This window comes from Paroedura picta, chromosome 8 (assembly GCF_049243985.1).
Source record: "Paroedura picta isolate Pp20150507F chromosome 8, Ppicta_v3.0, whole genome shotgun sequence".
Lineage (NCBI taxonomy): Eukaryota > Metazoa > Chordata > Lepidosauria > Squamata > Gekkonidae > Paroedura > Paroedura picta.
In genome coordinates, this window is record NC_135376.1 from 31,192,359 (window position 1) to 31,211,312 (window position 18,954).

The following is an 18,954-nucleotide window of genomic DNA, read 5'->3' on the forward strand; positions in this document are numbered from 1 at the left end:
ACTCCACCCCTCTCTGTCTCTCTTTCTCTTTTTCTTTCCCCTCTAGGCCTAATACCGCTTTGCTGGATCCAAGTTCTCCTGAATTCTCAGCCGTCGTTTCTGTTGGTGATTGGCTCCAGGCTATTAAGATGGAGCGATACAAGGATAACTTCACAGCTGCCAGCTACACTACCTTAGAGGCTGTGGTGCATATGAACCAGGAGTAAGTACTCAGCGGTATAACAAAAAAACTGGTAAATCTGGATTTAATCGGCTTCTTTTGCTTTGTGCTGCATATCATTGCATTCATTATAGCATTGGAATGCCTTAGTCTTGCCTTCTGCAGTACCTTCAGACATTCAGTCAACATTTATATACAACCACCTTGCTTTGCACTCTTTATTTTTGTGTGCTTTTAAAAATGTGTTTGCTGGATTTGCCTCTAACATCAAATTCTCACCCTTTGGCATCTTTTTGCTTCATACAGTGACCTGGCAAGAATTGGAATTACTGCCATCGCACACCAGAATAAGATTCTGAGCAGCGTCCAGGCAATGAGGACCCAAATGCAACAAATGCACGGCAGAATGGTTCCTGTTTGAGCCAGTCCTGACAAACTCAAACTCTTGAAATTAGTTTACCTCATTCATGCACTTTAATTGAAGAACTGCACTTTTTTTTAACTTCTCCTCGCCGTTTGAAATAATAATAATAATTAAAAAAAGATTTGCAGCATTGATTGATATATAAAGATTGCTGAGAACGTTGCGGGGAGGGACCTGCAGAAATGACAACCGGTTATTTGAAAACAGGCCTGGAACAAATTGTTTCTCGGAATATACTTCTGTGTGGATCGACATTATATACATGTGTCTGTATAACATCACATACAGGTTCTGATGCTGTGTTTGCTGCCAGATACTGTGTGTATGTGAACGAAGGAAAGTACGGTTGTTCCCTCAACAGCCATTGGGATTACAATAATTGTGATTGTTTTGTGGAATAAACCACAGTTGGTCATCTTTTAGTGGAATGAAGAATCTTCCGCACCATGAAATGTTGGCATATTCTGGGCATCAATGGTACTTTGCAGGAACTTCAAAGGCAATCAACCTTTGGCTGATTAATGCCTGTCACTCAAAGATTTACCCACCTGCAAGCTGAGACAGTGAGCAACCTTTATGAATTACTGGATTTGGGGAGGTTGTGATATTGGCTCTTGTGATGCCACATGGAGTTTTATCTGTCTTCGTTTTTGAAAACATCAGCCAGCCATTCTTGGCTTTGGATCTTCCAGACATGCATTCTTTTGCCCTTGCAAGAGACATCTGCTTGTGCATCACTGAAAAGGTGAGTGGAAATATGGCTTCCCATCATGTCTATTTCTCTATCTCTATTAGTAATAATTAGTAATAATTAATTAGTAATAAAGTATATACGATGTGTATTTGCAAAATAATGATGCTTTTCTTTTTAATCTTTTAATGGTTTGTACCCTTAAGATCTCTATAGAATGGGTCTTGATAGATTCTGCATGTACAGTTCAAGGGCACGTACCCTCTAATATATGTAAGTCCAAACTATAAAACCTATGTGCTTCCTCATGTGGTAACTAATCGTATGCACATTGAATTCTATAGACATTAGCCTCTGAGCTAAGAAGCAATCCCAAAAGTAAATGTCAGGCTACACAAGGGGGTGGGAGACAGGGCCAGCTTTCCATTTCAAAAAGAAAATTAATTGCAGATAATCTATACATTGTAGATAACTGTCAATCCAAATCTGCACTAGGTTGTTAGTGTAAAATCTCCAACAGTACAATACACCCCATTATATTTTAGGAAGCTTAGTTCTCAGTGCTTCCATTCACTATGTATCAATTCAACAGGAACTGCATTAGAATAGGTTTTCCTCTACATTTATGAATAACTAATATAACAAATACATTAGTAGCTGATGACTGGATGGTAGACAGTTATATATAATCAGTCCAGTTTTCTTTAGCTCAGCCAACCAATTCATTACTTTCTTGCTAGTTACAGAATATGTGATATGACATCAGTTGTACTTTCACTGGTGCTGAGATAATCCAAGCTCTAATTTAAACTAGAACTATCTATTTCAAATACATAGAAGAAGATGTGGTGAACAAACATGTTCACAATATTATGTTTCTGTTTCTTGGCACCAGTACAAGTTAGGATGTACTCCAACATCATTTCAAAGATCTGCCGCTCTATTGTTTATCACATTTCTCCCTCTCTGCTACTCATAAGCATTACGGTTCTCATTCATTTTGAACTATCCAAAGGATCATAATGAAAAGGTTATATTTCATTTACAATTGTGCCATTAGCAGTCAAAAATGGTAGGCTGCCCAATACTAAGTATGTTTACTCAGAAGCTTCAGATGCCTGTTTTGGAAGCAGAGGAGCATACAAGGAAATAAAGGAAATGAGGGTCATTTATTATCTGGTGCAAAGAATATGAGTGTCATAAAATGAGGCCATTTCTTAGAAACTGCAACTTGATTTTTGATTTTGAGTTGGCATCACCAGATATCAGGTCTTCAGTTTTGATACTGCCCACCCCTCCCCCATTTCTGTCTACTCCTGACAGCAGCTGTGGCAAAAAGAAAGAAGCTGACACTTGAGATGGAGTTTATAAGAAAGCACAGAATATGTTTGGAAGCCTGGAGCACCAAATGAATTGAACAAGTCAAACTTGCCATATTCCCAGCGTCACTCATATCATTTTTGTCACTTAACAACAATGTACAGATTTTTTTTTAACCACGAGCCTCTCCTCTGAACTTGATTCTGAAAGCAAGTTGTTGAGAACATGAGGTGCTAAATTTGGATCCTGTCAGACTACGACAGCTTAGTAAAACCTTTTTGCAGAATTACCCAGAAAAGCTTTTCTGCTGGGAAGAATATGGGTATATTTTTAAATTGACTTCAGTCACATTTTAACACAGATTTGCTGGAAAATGTTTGGATTTGCTATTCACTGAAAATCTTGACATTATTACTTTTCCATAAAATACCTTCGCTTCCTAAATGCTGAGAAAGTTGGGTATTTCCACCTGCACTCAAACTCCTGTGGAAAATCTTGCTATTCTTTAACATACCCTTTCTGGATTATGGTTGTGCTTGCTGAAACAGGACACCATTTTCCCAAGCATACTAGAAGTTACCCAGCGATGTCCAAGTTTTGTGTATCCTTATACTGCAGAATCATAGAGTTGTGAGGGATCTCCAGGGTGATCTATTCCAACTCCCTGCAGAAGGCAGAAAATTCACTACTTGCATCTACATCATCCTATTTTCACCATCATTAATTGGACGTAAAACAGCCCTTGTTCTCTTCCCAGAGTGCTCAATGGGAGAGCTATGCTCGTGGAAGAACATCTGTTGTGCATGCTGAAAATCCAGTCAGAATTTACCCCAGATATTAAGCATCCTCAAGTGACAAATTTGGGAAAGTCCTCTTTCTGTCCAGAGAGCTATTATCAGTCAGAATAGGTAGTTCTGAACCAGATAGACCAGTGGTCTACTTCAGTACAAGAAGCTTGATAAGGCTATCCTGAAAGCTGCCCTAACAAAAGTCATGAATTAGGAAAACACATCAATACTGTGCTCATGTATTTCTGTATCAGAGCAGTGCTGTAAATGTACTCTTAGCCCCTGGAAGATCAACACAGGAACTCTGAGTTCCAAAAACAAAACCATGTATTTAAACCAGTGTATTTTAATTTAAAGTTGAATAATTAGTATGGTTGCTAAAACTGTGAGCAGATGAAATTTCCTACCTCTAAATTCAAGAATATTATCTAACCTGGATTAATCCTTATACAAAATAATGTAGAGAGTAATGTCATAGCCAGAGTGGAGCTCTTGGTTGGTGAAACTAAAATGTGCATTGATCCTGTTCATTGCACTGGGTCTTCAAAGTAACAGGGATTCTGACCTGTTGACCGTGTGACCAATATGAAGAAATAGCAATTGTCTGATATGTTATTTTTGTTTCTCCATTAGGGAAAATGGATCCTGCTTCCTTGGATGCAACACTTCTTGGTGCCCATGTTAACCTTGGAGAGGAAAAAAGACCAGAGTCAACGCTTTCCAGAATTCCCTTCCCTGGTTTCCTCAGCACGGACTGTAAACAAGATGGATTGAGGATAAGCTTCCTGAAGAACATATGCCCACTTTTCTTTTTCTTTCGGAATTATTTTATCAGCAACAAGAACAAAAGATGATGTGGCCCCAACACATTTTTTTGTCCACCACCACTTGAGGAATGTACTATAACAAAGCTCTGCAGACTTCTCTTTCCTCACTTGGTTTATTTTTTTAAAATTGGGCGTCTTCTTTACCGGCATGTCACTGCTGCTTTTGTTCAATGCAAGTGGTGGCATACAAGTCATGATCATGAACATTTGAGTTAGGTGCCATAGCACAGAACTCCATTTATAAAAGCATATGACAGTCAAGTGATACTTTACAAAAATCGTGCCATTGTGGTAATATTTTTTAATAGAATGGAAATAACTTATTATCTCTTCCAGGATGTGTGAGAGTATGTTTGGCCTTGGTGTGCATGTATGTGTGTGCGCATGCACATGTGCGTGCTTGTATGTTGCCTGTTGCACAGGATCACCTGTGAATATTCTGATAGCATCTCAAGATAGCTCAACAGGTTGTCACTGAGGTGTTGAGTTACTAGGCCAGTAGGTGAGCTATGCAACATGAGAGAAGACACACACACGTACTCCTGAATGTTACAATTCTGTATCTATTCATGTATTATATAGCTGCCACACTAACCTTAACAAATAGTTCTTCAGCCTAGAGCAGGGGCACTTTCACTTTAGTTGTGAAGTGATCCATAGTGAGTTCCATAATGGTGATCAAGAATTCCATTGATAACCATTAGTCTCATTGAGGCCTGTTCATTACTGAAGCAGCAGTACCTTACGGGAAAGTAGGTGAAGATGAAGTATTCATCCATCAGCAAGTTGTTTTGAACTGAACCATTAAATAGCTCCCCCCCCCTGAAAGAAACAGGCTTTGAAAGACTTTCTGAATGCAAACAGAAATATGCAATCCTTTTCCATTCACGGTAGTCAGTTCTTCAGTGTGCCATCTGCAAGGACTTTGGGCCTCATCCATGACTGTTGAGAAAGTTATTTTATTTTGTGCCCCAGTTAAAGAGTGCAGAAGACTTTGAAGGCCAGAAATAGGTGCAACAACAGTCATGTTCCTAGTATAGGTAAATAACTACACAAGAGTGTACTAAAATACAGTAATGAACAACTGGTCCTACCAAGGGAAGTTTACAGCATTAGGAGAGCTCACTGTTAATTTTCTGCGTATTGTTCTTAGAAGTGAGCTGCATCCTGGAGTCTAGGGAATGAACTGCCATTCCACATTTTGAACCCAACCATTGTTGGGCTCAACCCACTTTCTGGTTTCAGAGGACTCTTCTCTGCTGAGATAGCATACAGCACAGCAGACTGAAAGGACAGTCAAACCAACTTGCCTTTTGGGGCAGGAGAGAGAAGCAAGGAAAAGAATGTGAATAAATTGCATTAAAATGTTCAGCACGGAATAAGGCCCTAAAGCAGTGTTTCAGAATTGCAGATTACTCTTGCCTCCTCCATCCCCTTTCTCATTTTTAAGATTATAGTAATTGAACTGATCTGATGAACGATCAATATCCCCAGGCCTGTATAGTTGTGCTGATGGCAGGACATGGCAGTATCAAGAACCAGTAAGAACTGCTTGCCCGCTGAACCCAGCACACTCGGATTGCAGGGTAATGTACTAAACAGAGCTTGGATTTTTTTAAGGCACCTGAGAACAACAAATAAATGCAGGACTGGCCTCAGTTGCATTCTGGCTACAGAAGACACATCAACAGGACTCTCTAACACAGCAAACCTCTGTACACTAGGAAATCGTTCTGCTCACAACCCCACCGGTTGATGTTTGTCCAGGTTTCTTGCTGTATTAACTTTGTGATGGATCTATGTATTAAATATATATATATATAAATATATATATGTATAAAAATGCTGGTTTTTACCAGTAGATGGGACTTCAAAGCAGTATTTTTCTTTTACGTGACATTTTCATAACCAGAAAAAAAAAACATCCTGAATACTAATTAGACAGATTTTAAAAAGAAGAGTGCATTTATTTTTTTGTATCACTACAAGTATGTTGGAATATGCAAGGACTCTGGTTTTAAAAAAAAAATATTAGAATGTATGAGGCATATGATAATTTAGTCCATACTGGAAAAAAAAATCTTAACAGTGCATTGTTTGGTTCACAGAATTGAATGATCTCTTGATTAGAAATATAGATTTTTCTATTTTGTTTTAATTTGTAATTTTCCCCTCTCCATCAGTCTTAGGTACACATAACTTATGTCATTTATTTATGGTCTTTTATACCTAGTTTGTAAAATTGTAAAATAGCAAACTAAATGCAAATGTTTGCATTTGAAAATAATAAAGTAGTTGCTGTACAAATCTCTAATGTAGCACCTGCAATTAAATATTTTTAATATATTTTGTTATTTTCAAGTCTATGCAAAATGTAACCAACCCCTGAGTATCAGTCCCCAGTCCAGCCAAAGGTAGTCACAAGGTTGGTTTAGTTCACATAAATAGAAGATGGCATGATGAACTTAGTTCTGGACTGGACCACTTCATAGTGCGGGTAGAGCAGATTGATAGTTAAATCCTTTATAATGAACAAAACTACAATGCAACCATTGTCTTCCAGATACTTGCATATAAATATGCAAACATATATTGATTATGTCAAATGATATAAATTATAGTCATGCTCAGATGCCAGACAAGAGGGTTGTCAGAACAAAAACAAAAGGCAGCCCCTGTTGCTTATGAACTGATGTCCACAATTCAAAGATATCCTGTATTATAATAAACAGAACTGCTCAGTATGACGGAAAGGCATTTCTGCTATTGATGTATCTGGGCCATGATGCCTTAAAATAATGGCACAATGGGAATACAAAAGAGAAAAAAAGAAAGCTACGGTGGGAAAGATGAAAGGCAGCAACCTGTGAACAAATTAGAAAAAAAAATATCCCATGTAATCTGCACAGATGCATGAAAGTATTGTGATCACTATAAGAACACAAAACAGACAGTCCCTGTTCTCTATGTACATGCACCAATGCTTCTCTGTGAGTTATAATCTCCCATTCCTCAGACACAAGTCATAAATGTCTTACAATGTACTGTGAGGAAATATACAGCAATTAAATGAACTGTTGTAATATGGCTGGAAGATTGTAAAGTTTAAAGGTTGCAACACAGGCATCGGCCAGAACTTATACAAGGAATGCATGCACTTCTAATGATCACTGGCAGTCTTCAAGCAAAGGTTGGATACACACTTTTCTTGGATGCTTTAGGATGCTTAGGGCTGATCCTGCGTTGAACAGGGGGTTGGACTAGATGGCCTGTATGGCCCCTTCCAACTCTATGATTCTATGATCATGGCCACAGATTATTCTCACATAAGCATACAAAGAATATGGGCCATAACCCTTATTTTTACCACAGACTAAAAGTATGTTAATGGGGATTAAAATATGTTAAGGGATAATTAAGCTTCCATCAAAGACCCAGGTCAAGATTCCTGGACTGGGTGAATTAAGTGTTCCCATGTGTACCAGGTTCAGCGTTCCTTCTTATTCCACTTGACCATGCATGAGAGTGGCAAAAGAGCTCTTTGGGTTCCTGATATGCCCCAGGAAGAAATCCAGGAGGTAAACAGTATGTGGAACATGTTTGGAATTGTTCCATGTCCCCCAATGTTATTGATCAATTTCATTACTAAAGTTAAAGTGAATGAAAGGGAAGTTGTTCTAGTGGGAGTCTCATTAATGCTTCCTCAAAAAGAGGAGTAGTCACCACAACTGTTTCTGGGGCGTGTGTTCATGTATATAAGGAGGCCAGCCTCATATTCTGGGAGATGTCGCAGGAGTTCAGAGAGTTGGATGGGGTTCCTAGGCTCGGAAGCAACACAAGCGATCAAACTGAGCCACCAGGCTAACAACAATTTAAGTGTTCCAAGCACAGAATAAGAGGAGCAGAAGGTTATCACTTCAGTTGCTCTTTGAGCCCTAATCACTTGCCTAAAATCTACATAGTGAAGTCAAATAATTGAAGGATTCTGGCTAAGTGTGTGAATTAAGCTCATCAACAACAGCTATGGTCTTCAACAATACCTTTTGGATCAGAAAACACACTAAAATGTTTTGCTATAGTGTTCCATGCGAAGTCTGGTGATGTTTGGTTGTGTGATCTAGAAACAATAAGGAATAATTAAAGCTGTAGTTGCCCTTCATTATGGAGTAGGATTAGCTCCTTACAAAGTTTATACCTTCAGTATTCTTCAAAGGCGAACAGTTTTTGCCAGGTTTTCAGAGAAGCTGTAGGCACGGGGCCTTGGGGTTCTTCACATTACTGCCAGTTTGTGACCGAGTTTTTATTGCTGGCCAAGGGGGTGAGCTTGGCTGCTAGGGTGAGGTGTTTGTGGTAAGGTTGATTGTGGTGGCAGTCAGCTGCTTACATGTGGGTATTGGACATAGCTAGCAGCATCCCCCCCCCCTTCCATTGGGCTTTAGAAGGAGTCTGCTTGATTTCCTATTGGGGTTTCATGCTAACCTGCTGTTGCTGGAAAAAAATGTTATTATCTTTATCATTCAGTCTAAAAGGTCAAGTTGTGATCCTGCCTGAGTGCCTGGTTACTTTTATTATGCCTCGGGCTTATTCTCTGCCAGGTGGTCCACTACATCTTTTTACAATTTGGTCTCATCAACCATTGTATAGTCCATCACTGGTTTACTATCTCATTATTCTAGCTTGGCCCTCACTGCTGGGTATCCAAGCTCAATTTACATGTTGTTGGATATCAGCATCAGTTGGTTATTTTAGTGCATAGCCTTTAATACAGAGTTGTATCAAGACTGATTAAGTCATTCATTGGTTGCAGTTAACAAAGCAGTTGCTATTTAAGAAAAATGGTGTCGCTGTAATTTCCTAATTTTGAGCAAGCTACTTAGAATACATTGTATTGACTATCACCCGATTTAGAGTAGAAGAAGAAGAGTTGGTTCTTATATGCCGCTTTTCACTACCTGAAGGAGTCTCAAAGTGGCTTACATTCACCTTCCCTTTCCTCTCTCCACAACAGACACCCTGTGAGGTGGGTGAGGCTGAGAGAGCCCTGATATTACTGCTCATTCAGAACAGCTTTATCTATGCTGTGGAGAGCCCAAGGTCACCCAGCTGGCTGCATGTGGGGGAGCGGGAAATCAAACCTGGCCTGCCAGATTAGAAGTCAGTGCTCCTAACTGCTACACCAAGCTTGGTAGTTACTTCATATCTTCACATCAAGCTTTCCAAATGGGTTGGAAACAAAGGCAAAGATTATGCAGGTCCTCCAATAAGGGTGCAGCAGAGGTCCAACATGGCTCCTACTGCTTGTAGCTCCTCCAAAATTGCTGCTTTCTGGAACTTCCACTACACCTAAGCCTTCCAAAATAACTCCCCAGGAAACTTCCTCTAAAATAACAGCAAACACCAGGGGCCCTGTGCAGCAGCCCAAAGATACGCAGGGTCCCACTAGAGGAGCAGCTAGCAACAGTCTGGCTCCCCCTCCAGTTTTAGTGTGGGACAATTCAGTCACCCTTGTAGGGATGGTTCAGACATAGGATTCAAACATTTTCAGCTGGGTTCAAACAATGCAGCCCTGGAGCCTCCTGCTGTCTCTCCCAGACCAAGGAGCAGGGGTAGGGTCCCCCTCTCCCTGGCAGATGGGCAGTAAGATGTTTTGGGGTGGTGGTGCTTGCCCAAACATGGTTTGGGGTTCTAAGCAACCAGGCTCTACCAGGAGTTCTGCAACGTGTAACAACTTTGATTACCCCCCCCCCAGGCATCCACCTCCCACACACTGATTCAGTTGGAAAGGGAAGAGGGGCCACATCCTGACAAAAAAGTGTGTAGCTGACATTATTTTAAAAAAAATTAAATGTTGGGCTATGTGGCTTTCATGGGTGTAGTCCAAGCTGCATACTCAGAGCAGGGTTGGCACCGAACCATTCGCATGTCTGATGTGTTGAAGGCTTGTTCCTTAGCTGGTGAATCCGCCACAACTGATTACAATGAGACATTTTGCAAGTGGGCCTCCCATAGTTAGATTGCCAGGTAAGGCCTCATTAATAATAAGATATGGCTTATAAAGGTTGGCTATCATATGCATCTAGGCCTGACCCACCCAGGAGCAAGGTGTTCCTTAGGCGTGATACTCCCCACTGGGTTTTCTGGGGAGATGTAACCATGTGAAATGCAAATTCAAGACAAATTGTGATGTGTGTTTTGGTCCCTGCCCCAGTCTGTCTCGCCTGCCTAGAGTTCGGCAAACCTTTCAGACTGCCGATCCTCCAACAATGCTGGCACCAAAAATGAGGGCGGACCGGGCACCGCTCCTACCTCTGTCTCACTAAAATAGTTTGGACATTTCAGGGAACATAGACTTGGGCTTAGCTCACATACCCAATTGTACAATTGTTCTTAATAAAGGTGCTTCCACAGTTCTTTGGAAGGAGGGGTTATTTGTGGGTTTTGTATCTCCTTTTCTGGTTCCCATGTTGCCATGAATTGCAGAAACCTCAAATCACCTAGGGATTTACCTGGGATTGTCATGTGTAAAGTAGCCAAGCAATATGCTGCGGGTAGGCTGCAGGCTCCTTCATGTCACTTCCCTTGATGGTTTCCCCTTTAGGAGTTGTCCCTAACAAAATCCTGGGCGAGTATAGGCTGATTCCTCACCTGCCATACTCTAAAGCAGTGCTTCAACCTGGGGGTCGTGACCCCCCAAGGGATCATTTGGCCTTTCCTGGGAGGTCACAGCAGTGATGTTGGAGCTCACTGAGGCGGCACAGAGGAGGCCAGCACCATGCCGCCACTCCAGATGTTACTGACGCCTCTCCTGTCACACTGGCCTCCTCAGCGCTACCTCGGCAAGCTCCAAGGTGGTGCAGAGAAGGCCAGCACCATGCTGACGCTGCTCCACCCTACAGTGGGAGCAATGGTGGCATGGCAGCATGTGCACATGCATGCCGTTGCATGAGCATGCATGCATATATATGAGCACACATGTTGCCATTGCCACCACCGCCCTTGCTGTAGGGGTCGCGGAGTGGTGGTGGTTGAGAACCGCTGCTCTAAAGGTTCCTTGGTGAATTATGTTATTCCCCTTGAATTTTGCTCTTTAAGATATGCTATTTTTCTACCAAGAAGTATGCCTTGTAAAATCATGCAACCCAGGCACCATCATGGCCAAGTGTGATATCCAGTCAACCTTTTGCCTATCCACTGAGCTGACTTTTATCCTCTGGGTTTTTAAGTCAATGGCCATTGGTGGGTTGATAAATCCATGGGCATTAACTGGACTATTTCCTATTCATCAGGCCAGCTGGGTCTCCTGATTGCATTAACCATTTGTCCCCATTTTAAAAGTTGGCATCTGAGTTGGGGGTCCCATGACCCAAAACAAAACTGAGGGCTCCGCCATCCAGCTCACTTACTTGGGCTTTTCACGTAACTCTGAGCAAGATATTTCTCACCTGCCTGATGATAAACTGCACTCAGAGAAAAATGCACACTTAAGGAGATTCAGGATTACTTGGTTCACTTCACTTTTGTTCATAGAGTGATCATAGCTGGACATGCATTTTTTCCCCAGGTAAACTGTCACACTACCCGCATATCTACCCCTCACCACCACATTAGAATCACCCACGGTATTAGGGAGGATTTGCACATTTCTGTTACATTCCTGGAAAAGTTTAACAGAGTTGTTATCTTGCAGTCATCCTTTCCCCTGGTGAGATGTTACATGTTCACTCTGATGCAGCAGGTAGCTTGGCGTTTGAGGTCTAGTTTGAGGGGCATTGGTACATGCAGCACTGGCCTTCTCACTGAGCTGAAACTAGCATCTTCATGTATCTTACATTCATAATGCTTTCCCTTTATTAGTGCCAATGGTCATTTGAAGTGTCCATTTTCATAATAAATGTGTTGTGTGCTGGCGGGATAATCAGGCCATTGTTAGCATTATCAGCCACCAGTCACCTTGTTCTGTGGGTCATGCACCTTATACAAAGGTTTCTTATTGCTTGCCTTGTGAGTAATACCTCTTTTTTCAATGGGTTATGTTGCAGGTACCAGGAACCCCAAAAGGTCAAAACAAGGGGAATGAATTCAAGCCTATGTAGTGTCAAACACAACTTTAAAATTAAGTACTAATATTTATTAAAATTTAAAACCCAAGGCTTTTCTCATAGCCTCAATAAAATCAGTGTATACATGTCATACCAATGCCTTCACTGACCAGACGCCTTCAGCCTTTCTGCCTTTATCAATGGTCAGGCATGAAATAAAAACAGCATATATAAAATACAACAATTACAAAGATTTTTATATACAGAGTTAGCTCCTATATATAAAATTATATCATATATTCAGGACACTATGGACCTTAATCAATTCTGTGGACCAGAAGGCCATATTAAACAACCTTCATCTAAAGTATCCTGCATGACTCTTAATGGACACTGAGATTGCTTACCTTGACCAGGGCCTGCTTTGGAAATATTAGATGCCTCAATTTGTTTTATCTGGACAGAGTATATAATATCATTTTATGTGTCCAGAGTATATAATATCATTTTATGTGTCCAGAGTATATATCATTTTATGTATAGGAGCTAACTCTGTATATAACAATCTCATTCAGCTCTTATATCCACATTCCTTACAATCTCTTCTTTTTATTTTATTCAGGACAGTGCGACTGTAATGTGAGGTAAGTAGTTTGTAATGTAATTCAGAGAGGAGTAAAATGCAAATGGCTTCCTGCTGTCAAACACAGGATGGTAAATCTCGCATTTGCAGCCCTCCTCGTGGGGAGACCCCTCCTGCATTTTCTCTGAGTCTCCTGATGAGGCTGCAAGGGACAAAAAAAACCAAACTTCCCCCTCTGTTCCTTGGCTTGTCAATCACAGCAAGTCACCAAATCACAGCACAGCAGATCTTTTGTGGACTGAAACTTTTTTCCCCCCAAGCCATGAAATTAATTTATTTTTTAAAAGCACTTCTGCGTTGCTATGCAGTAATGCCATAACACAGATGCATCTTTAATAAAATCAACACTGCCCTGTTGCTATGGAGAAACACCAGAATGATAAAGCATTCCCCCTCCCTTTCTTGAATTCTAGTGTTTTCTGCAAAAGTAGCGAGGTCCCCCCCCTGCTCTTTTGGAGGTTTGGCCATTGGGACATCCATTTTGTATAGGCTGGGCCTGTGTGACCTCCTCCTTTGGTTAAGGACTCCGTTAAGGGATCATGGTAGTAGAGCATGTCCAGATCAGGGGCTATTGTCTGTCTCTCAGGCAACAAAGGAACCATGCAGTACCTGACACCCATGTGGTCTCCACTGGAATTCATCCCCAAGCTGCACCAATGTTCTTTGGTTTGTTCTCAATAATCACGTGGCCATTTTCTTCCATAAAATGTCTGGAGGTGTTTTCTTCCACACACCCTCTCCTCAACAGGCCATGGTCCCACAACTGATTATGCAAAGGCCATTCTCTAAAACGGGTAGTCAAACTGCGCCCCTCCAGATGTCCATGGACTACAATTCCCAGGAGCCCCTGCCAGGAAACGCTGGCAGGGGCTCCTGGGAATTGTAGTCCATGGACATATGGAGGGCCGCAGTTTGACTATCTCTGCTCTAAAAGAACACTTTTCCCAGGCTCAGAACAGGGTGAAGGACAGCATCCAAAATAAGAAAGTGAGGGCAGTGCCCCCTCCCTCCAATGTACATGTATTTGTTGTGGCATCAGAAAGCAAGCCAAGGTCCAAGGCTGTGTCAACAATAATTGACCCTCTCTTCCTGCATCTGCACTCACTGCTTTATCCCTGAGACCAAGCGGTTTCAATTGATTTACTTTGGTAGCATAAACTTGTTACAGTAGTACAATGGTAACTGAGATCCAAGAGCCTATGCCCCTGGTTATACTTCAGTCATCAAGCTTGGTTTTTGCTGTATGCAGTCTTGAGGTCTGTGCAGCAAAGGAGGTGGGAGGAAGTGTGCCTTATCTTGAGATCTCAAACCATTCTCCTCATGTCAGAGAAGCTAAATGAATTTTGACAATTACAAAAAAAAATGCCTGGTATACTCTAAATCAACAATGTGATTGAGTTCCAGCTACATTTGGGGCCTCAGCCTCAGTTATTTTGCCCTTTCCCATTTAAGGAAGTACCCTTGGGCCATTTTACTGATTCTCGATTGAATGGGTAATAGACCTCTGACATATCTTATTTCTGGCTGCAGCCCTGAACATAATTCTTTGTTTACAGCAGCCGCCAAGAGACTTCTATGAATATGTAAATGTTTCTCTTAAAAAAAAATGGAAACCTAAAGCATTCTGTTCCAATCATCCTCTGTAAGGCATGGATGGGAAATTAACTTCCCAAAGACACGAGGATAACATGCTTGGGTACCAGTATGTATTTGCTAGGTAGTACTAACATGCATAAATGCACAAATATTCAATATTCAGCCATATTACAATCTCTTAGAGTTTCCTAGTTTTAAGGCCTTGATAGTGTGCTTTTCGTGTAGATATTTACTTTTCATTTGGGATTGTGTGTGCATCAAAACATGCTATAAAATGCCTCTAGATGCTTAGAAGCAGAATTTTGTGGCTTTGTTTTGTTCTAAGGATTCTTCCCTGTGTCTTCATCAGCTAGACCTTGGTGAAAATTATTTTTTGCCTCACTTAATTTAGCATGATTTCAAATAAAAAGTTAGATTCTAAAAAAAATGTATGTCAAAGAACCTAAATACAAATAAGATTGTAGCCTCTGTATTTCAAGTCCTGGAGCACCTCAAGGAACCTGCAAGCACATACATGGCAGATGGAGAGCCCATTCATAGGCCAATGCTGATCAGTCTTGCTGGAATGTATTTCCATGTTTGTGAAATCCCAGCTTCTGAATGAGCCAAATGATGCATTTCCAACAAGAATGGGTTACAATCCCATTGAGCTGTGAGGTTTAAACGGCTGTCAATCTGTCTCACTCCCACCCCCAAACAGAGAGAAGTGAAAGGGACTCCTTGCTTACATCCCAGCCTTACAGCAGGGCAGGGGCACCCACATCCAGGAGCCTTTGCTTCCCTCCATTTCACAAGGATGGATTGAAACCAAGATTTTAAATGGTTGCCAGCCATTTAGAGCTCATTAGCTGGTAGGCAGGGTTAGTATAGTGGAATATCCCCAAATAAATGTTGGGAAATTTAGGCTTTTATTCAGGTCAGTTAAACCAATAGCCAAGACAGGTTCTCTATATCCAGGCCCTGATAGAATTGCCTAAATTCCACAGGGCCTGCAAAATGATGCTCATCTGCCAGGCTTTTGGTTGATGCCAGAGCAAGCAATTAGCTAAATTAGACAATAAAAGCTACGGGCCTCCTTACATTCATCTCCTGGGTATTCCCACCATTAAAATGAAAGATGATATTATATGCTGTCTGTAAAGGGGATAAAGAGATGGACTGACACAGTAACAGGCAAGAAAACAAGAGTGCTACAATATTTTATCCCCTGTTTTAACTATGATCTTATAATAAGAAGTATATGAAATGTATGATGTGAACCACACTGAGCCTGCTTGCAGAGAGGGGTGGTCTATAAAACCAATAAATAAATAGAAGACAGTCCGTTGAAACTGCAAACACATGAAAGCTGTCCCACATGGAAAGCTCTTCATGTAAGCAGCTTCCTACACAGTGCTGCATGACTGCAAAGCTCATTTTTTTTAAAGGCAGGATTGAAATAGCAGAGTGAAAATCACAAGGGCCTGGGGACCACTTCACATGCTTCACTTGCCAGGTGACTGGGCCACTGATTGTGTCAATCAAGCATACTTCAGATGCTTGATTTAAGGAAGCTCGCCAGGGCTATATTTGTACATCCCTGCCTAAATATCAATATGCCCAAGATATACCAAGAGCAAGAATTTGCAAATTAATTCCCCCAAGACTGGTTGATACTAAAACAACTCTATTTTACCTGATTTTACAGGATTTTACTGGAGTGTTTTTTTTTATATTGGAAAGTACATTCATTTCTGCTGAATCTGACAACTCTATTCCTTTAAAAAGGATCCAGTGTGTTTATCAAACACAGAAAACTGATAGTCCACATGTGTACAAACTGCTGTACTCACTGCTCACTTGATGCTTGAAAGAACAAAAAAAATAAATAAAGCCCTGCTTCTCAAGTGAGAAGAAGCAAGAGAAGCATCTGGATTCATTTTGGATTAATCTCTCCTTTGTAGCACTGAAGAGTTTCTCACATTCTCAACCAATTTTTAGATGGGAGGACAGGAACCAGGGCTGAGATCCTCAGGCACCACCTTTCTTCTGCTCTGGCTATGTCTCACGGGTTCTCTTCAAAGCACCTTTGTGAAAGGTAGCAAATCTGATAGCTGATAGCCGCCCTCAGAGACTTGCTGACTGAAGGGCGTGGTTTATTTCCCTGCACAGATAGATTCTAGGACAGGGGTAGTCAAACTGCGGCCCTCCAGATGTCCATGGACTACAATTCCCAGGAGTCCCCTGCCAGCATATGCTGGCAGGGGGCTCCTGGGAATTGTAGTCCATGGACATCTGGAGGGCCGCAGTTTGACTACCCCTGTTCTAGGATGTGGGCAATAGAATTGAAGGAAGTCCCATCAAAGCCAATATAATTCTAAGTCTTTTGACAATTAATGCTCCAAAGAGCCTCCATGGGATTTTCTTTTTCTTCTTCTTTTTTTGTTTCTTTGTCTGCTCCCTCTGCCCCAATTCATATAAGCACTGAAGTTTGCCAACTGTGCTAAGCATTTTAACTTTGCATTTAAATGCAGGTTTTTCATGTTACATGGTCATTTATTTTTAAAAGGAAAGACCTCCAAAATGAGAAGTTAAAAAGAAAAAAATGAGAGATTTGACTTTCTATCTTTCTCATAGGAATATTTAGAGACACTCTGTGCTGCAAAAGACAAGTAGAAGTGTTAAGAGTTACTGCTAGATAGTAATTACCAACAGCTCAATCCATTTAAGAAGTATTGGCAAGGATTCCATACCGGCAAGGAGGAAACAGAGAGCGGTGGACAGAAACAGGGCTGTAACCAGTGCAGGATCAGCACTGCCTTATTTGAAGAACTGATTCCTTTGCCCCAAAAGGGGACAGAGATGGATCACAGAGTGGAAAGCACTCCCCGCTCCATCAAGGGCTCTTCTATGCAGCACATGCACTGTTTCCCACATTGTTCTTGGGGTTTCCATAATCTTTGAGAGCAGCTTATCAGATGGCCTGGTGCAGAAAACAGAAGTGGGAAGATGAAAAAGGCCGAGAATTACCGCGGCTGCCCTTTGACACCACGGCAGCACCCGGGAAAGAGCAACATACTGCTGGGCCCAGTTTTTTAAATTATTGACATTTCCAATTAAAGATTCTACATTTCTATTTGTTACAGGAACATTGCTAATAAAAAAAAACCCATAGTTCCTAGTGCTTTACCCCTAAGTGTTAGTACTCCAAGCTCCAGCCCCTTGGCATGCACAGAACTGAGTAAAGATACCTTGTTTGTTCACAAGCACAGCTACCCTCGCCACATTTGAGGGTTCCTTAAAACAAACAAATGTTCTTTCAGCTACTATGACTGGGAAGCATAACTGCTTGTTTTATAGGGACAGAAGGAAGTTACTTCTAGAAGCTCAGAAACTGCTTCTGAACTTAAAACAACTGTCCTTATAAACCGTCCTTATTGAGAGCCAGCTTCGTGTAGTGGTTAAGAGCTGAGGTTCCTGATATGGTAAGCTGAATTTTATCCCCCACTCCTTCATGTGCAGCCAGCTGGGTGACCTTGGGTTAGTCACAGTTCTGATAGTGCTGTTTTCACAAAGCAATTTCTGTCAGAGCTCTCTCAGCCCCACCTACCTTACAGGTTATCTGTTGTGAGAAAAGAACAGGAAGCTGCTTTGAGACTCCTTCTGGTAGTGAAAAGCAGAGTATAAAACCAACTTCTTCCATATTTTCTACACTAACCATTAACAGACACTAGAATATACATAGACATTTGGGTTTGTTGAGAGGGTTGTTCTTTCTGTGGAAATCACTTATTTACTATTAATTGCTTTGAAGCCCTACCTGGAAAAATGGTGGCTCCACCCAGCCCAAACAGCTGGCTCTGAACCTGCTTTGGTCACCTGCATCCAGAGAGCCAGCATGGTGTAGTGGTTAGGAGTGTGGACTTCTAATCTGGCGAACCAGGTTTGATTCTCCACTCCTCCACATGCAGCCAGCTGGGTGACCTTGGGCTTGTCACAGCACTGATAAAGCTGTTCTGACTGAGCAGGAATATCAGGGCTCTCTCAGCCTCACCCACCACATAGGGTGTCTATTGTGGGGAGAGGAGGGAAGGCGTCTATAAGCCACTTTGAGACTCCTAGAGAAAAGTGGTATATAAGAACCAACTCTTTTTCTTTTTCTTCCAAAACCAGACTTCTGTGTTTTTTCCTAGCAAACAATTCCAGCTATGAAAACTGAAGCTGACTGCCTGTGAAAGGTAATTATAGTGATATTGGGACTAAGTCCAAGATTTGCTGATTTGTGGAATCTTCCTAATCCCATTCCTAAATGCTCCCTTCTGATTCCCTATCTCAGTCCTGCTGCATATAGCCCTTATGCTGAAATCTGTCTAGAGCCTTAAACTAGTCCCATATTGAAGAACAATGCAGCCAAATCCCCATATTTGTAGCTGCGTCAGGAACATATGTTTTACCAATGCCTGCTTTTTACAATCCTTCTTCTCTAA

At 41.4% G+C, this 18,954-nt stretch overlaps 1 protein-coding gene across 1 annotated transcript in view; it reads left to right on the forward strand.

The window, feature by feature from the left end:
- The window catches only part of EPHA4 (EPH receptor A4), a 188,261-nt gene extending 181,737 nt beyond the window's left edge, over positions 1-6,524 (forward strand). Inside the window, exons 16-18 of the mRNA XM_077348926.1 lie at positions 47-202; positions 467-1,329; positions 4,017-6,524. Coding sequence (XP_077205041.1) covers positions 47-202; positions 467-581 — 271 coding nt within the window. The 3' untranslated portion in view covers positions 582-1,329; positions 4,017-6,524. The remainder of the gene's footprint in view (positions 1-46; positions 203-466; positions 1,330-4,016) is intronic.
- The last annotated feature ends 12,430 nt before the right edge of the window (positions 6,525-18,954 follow it).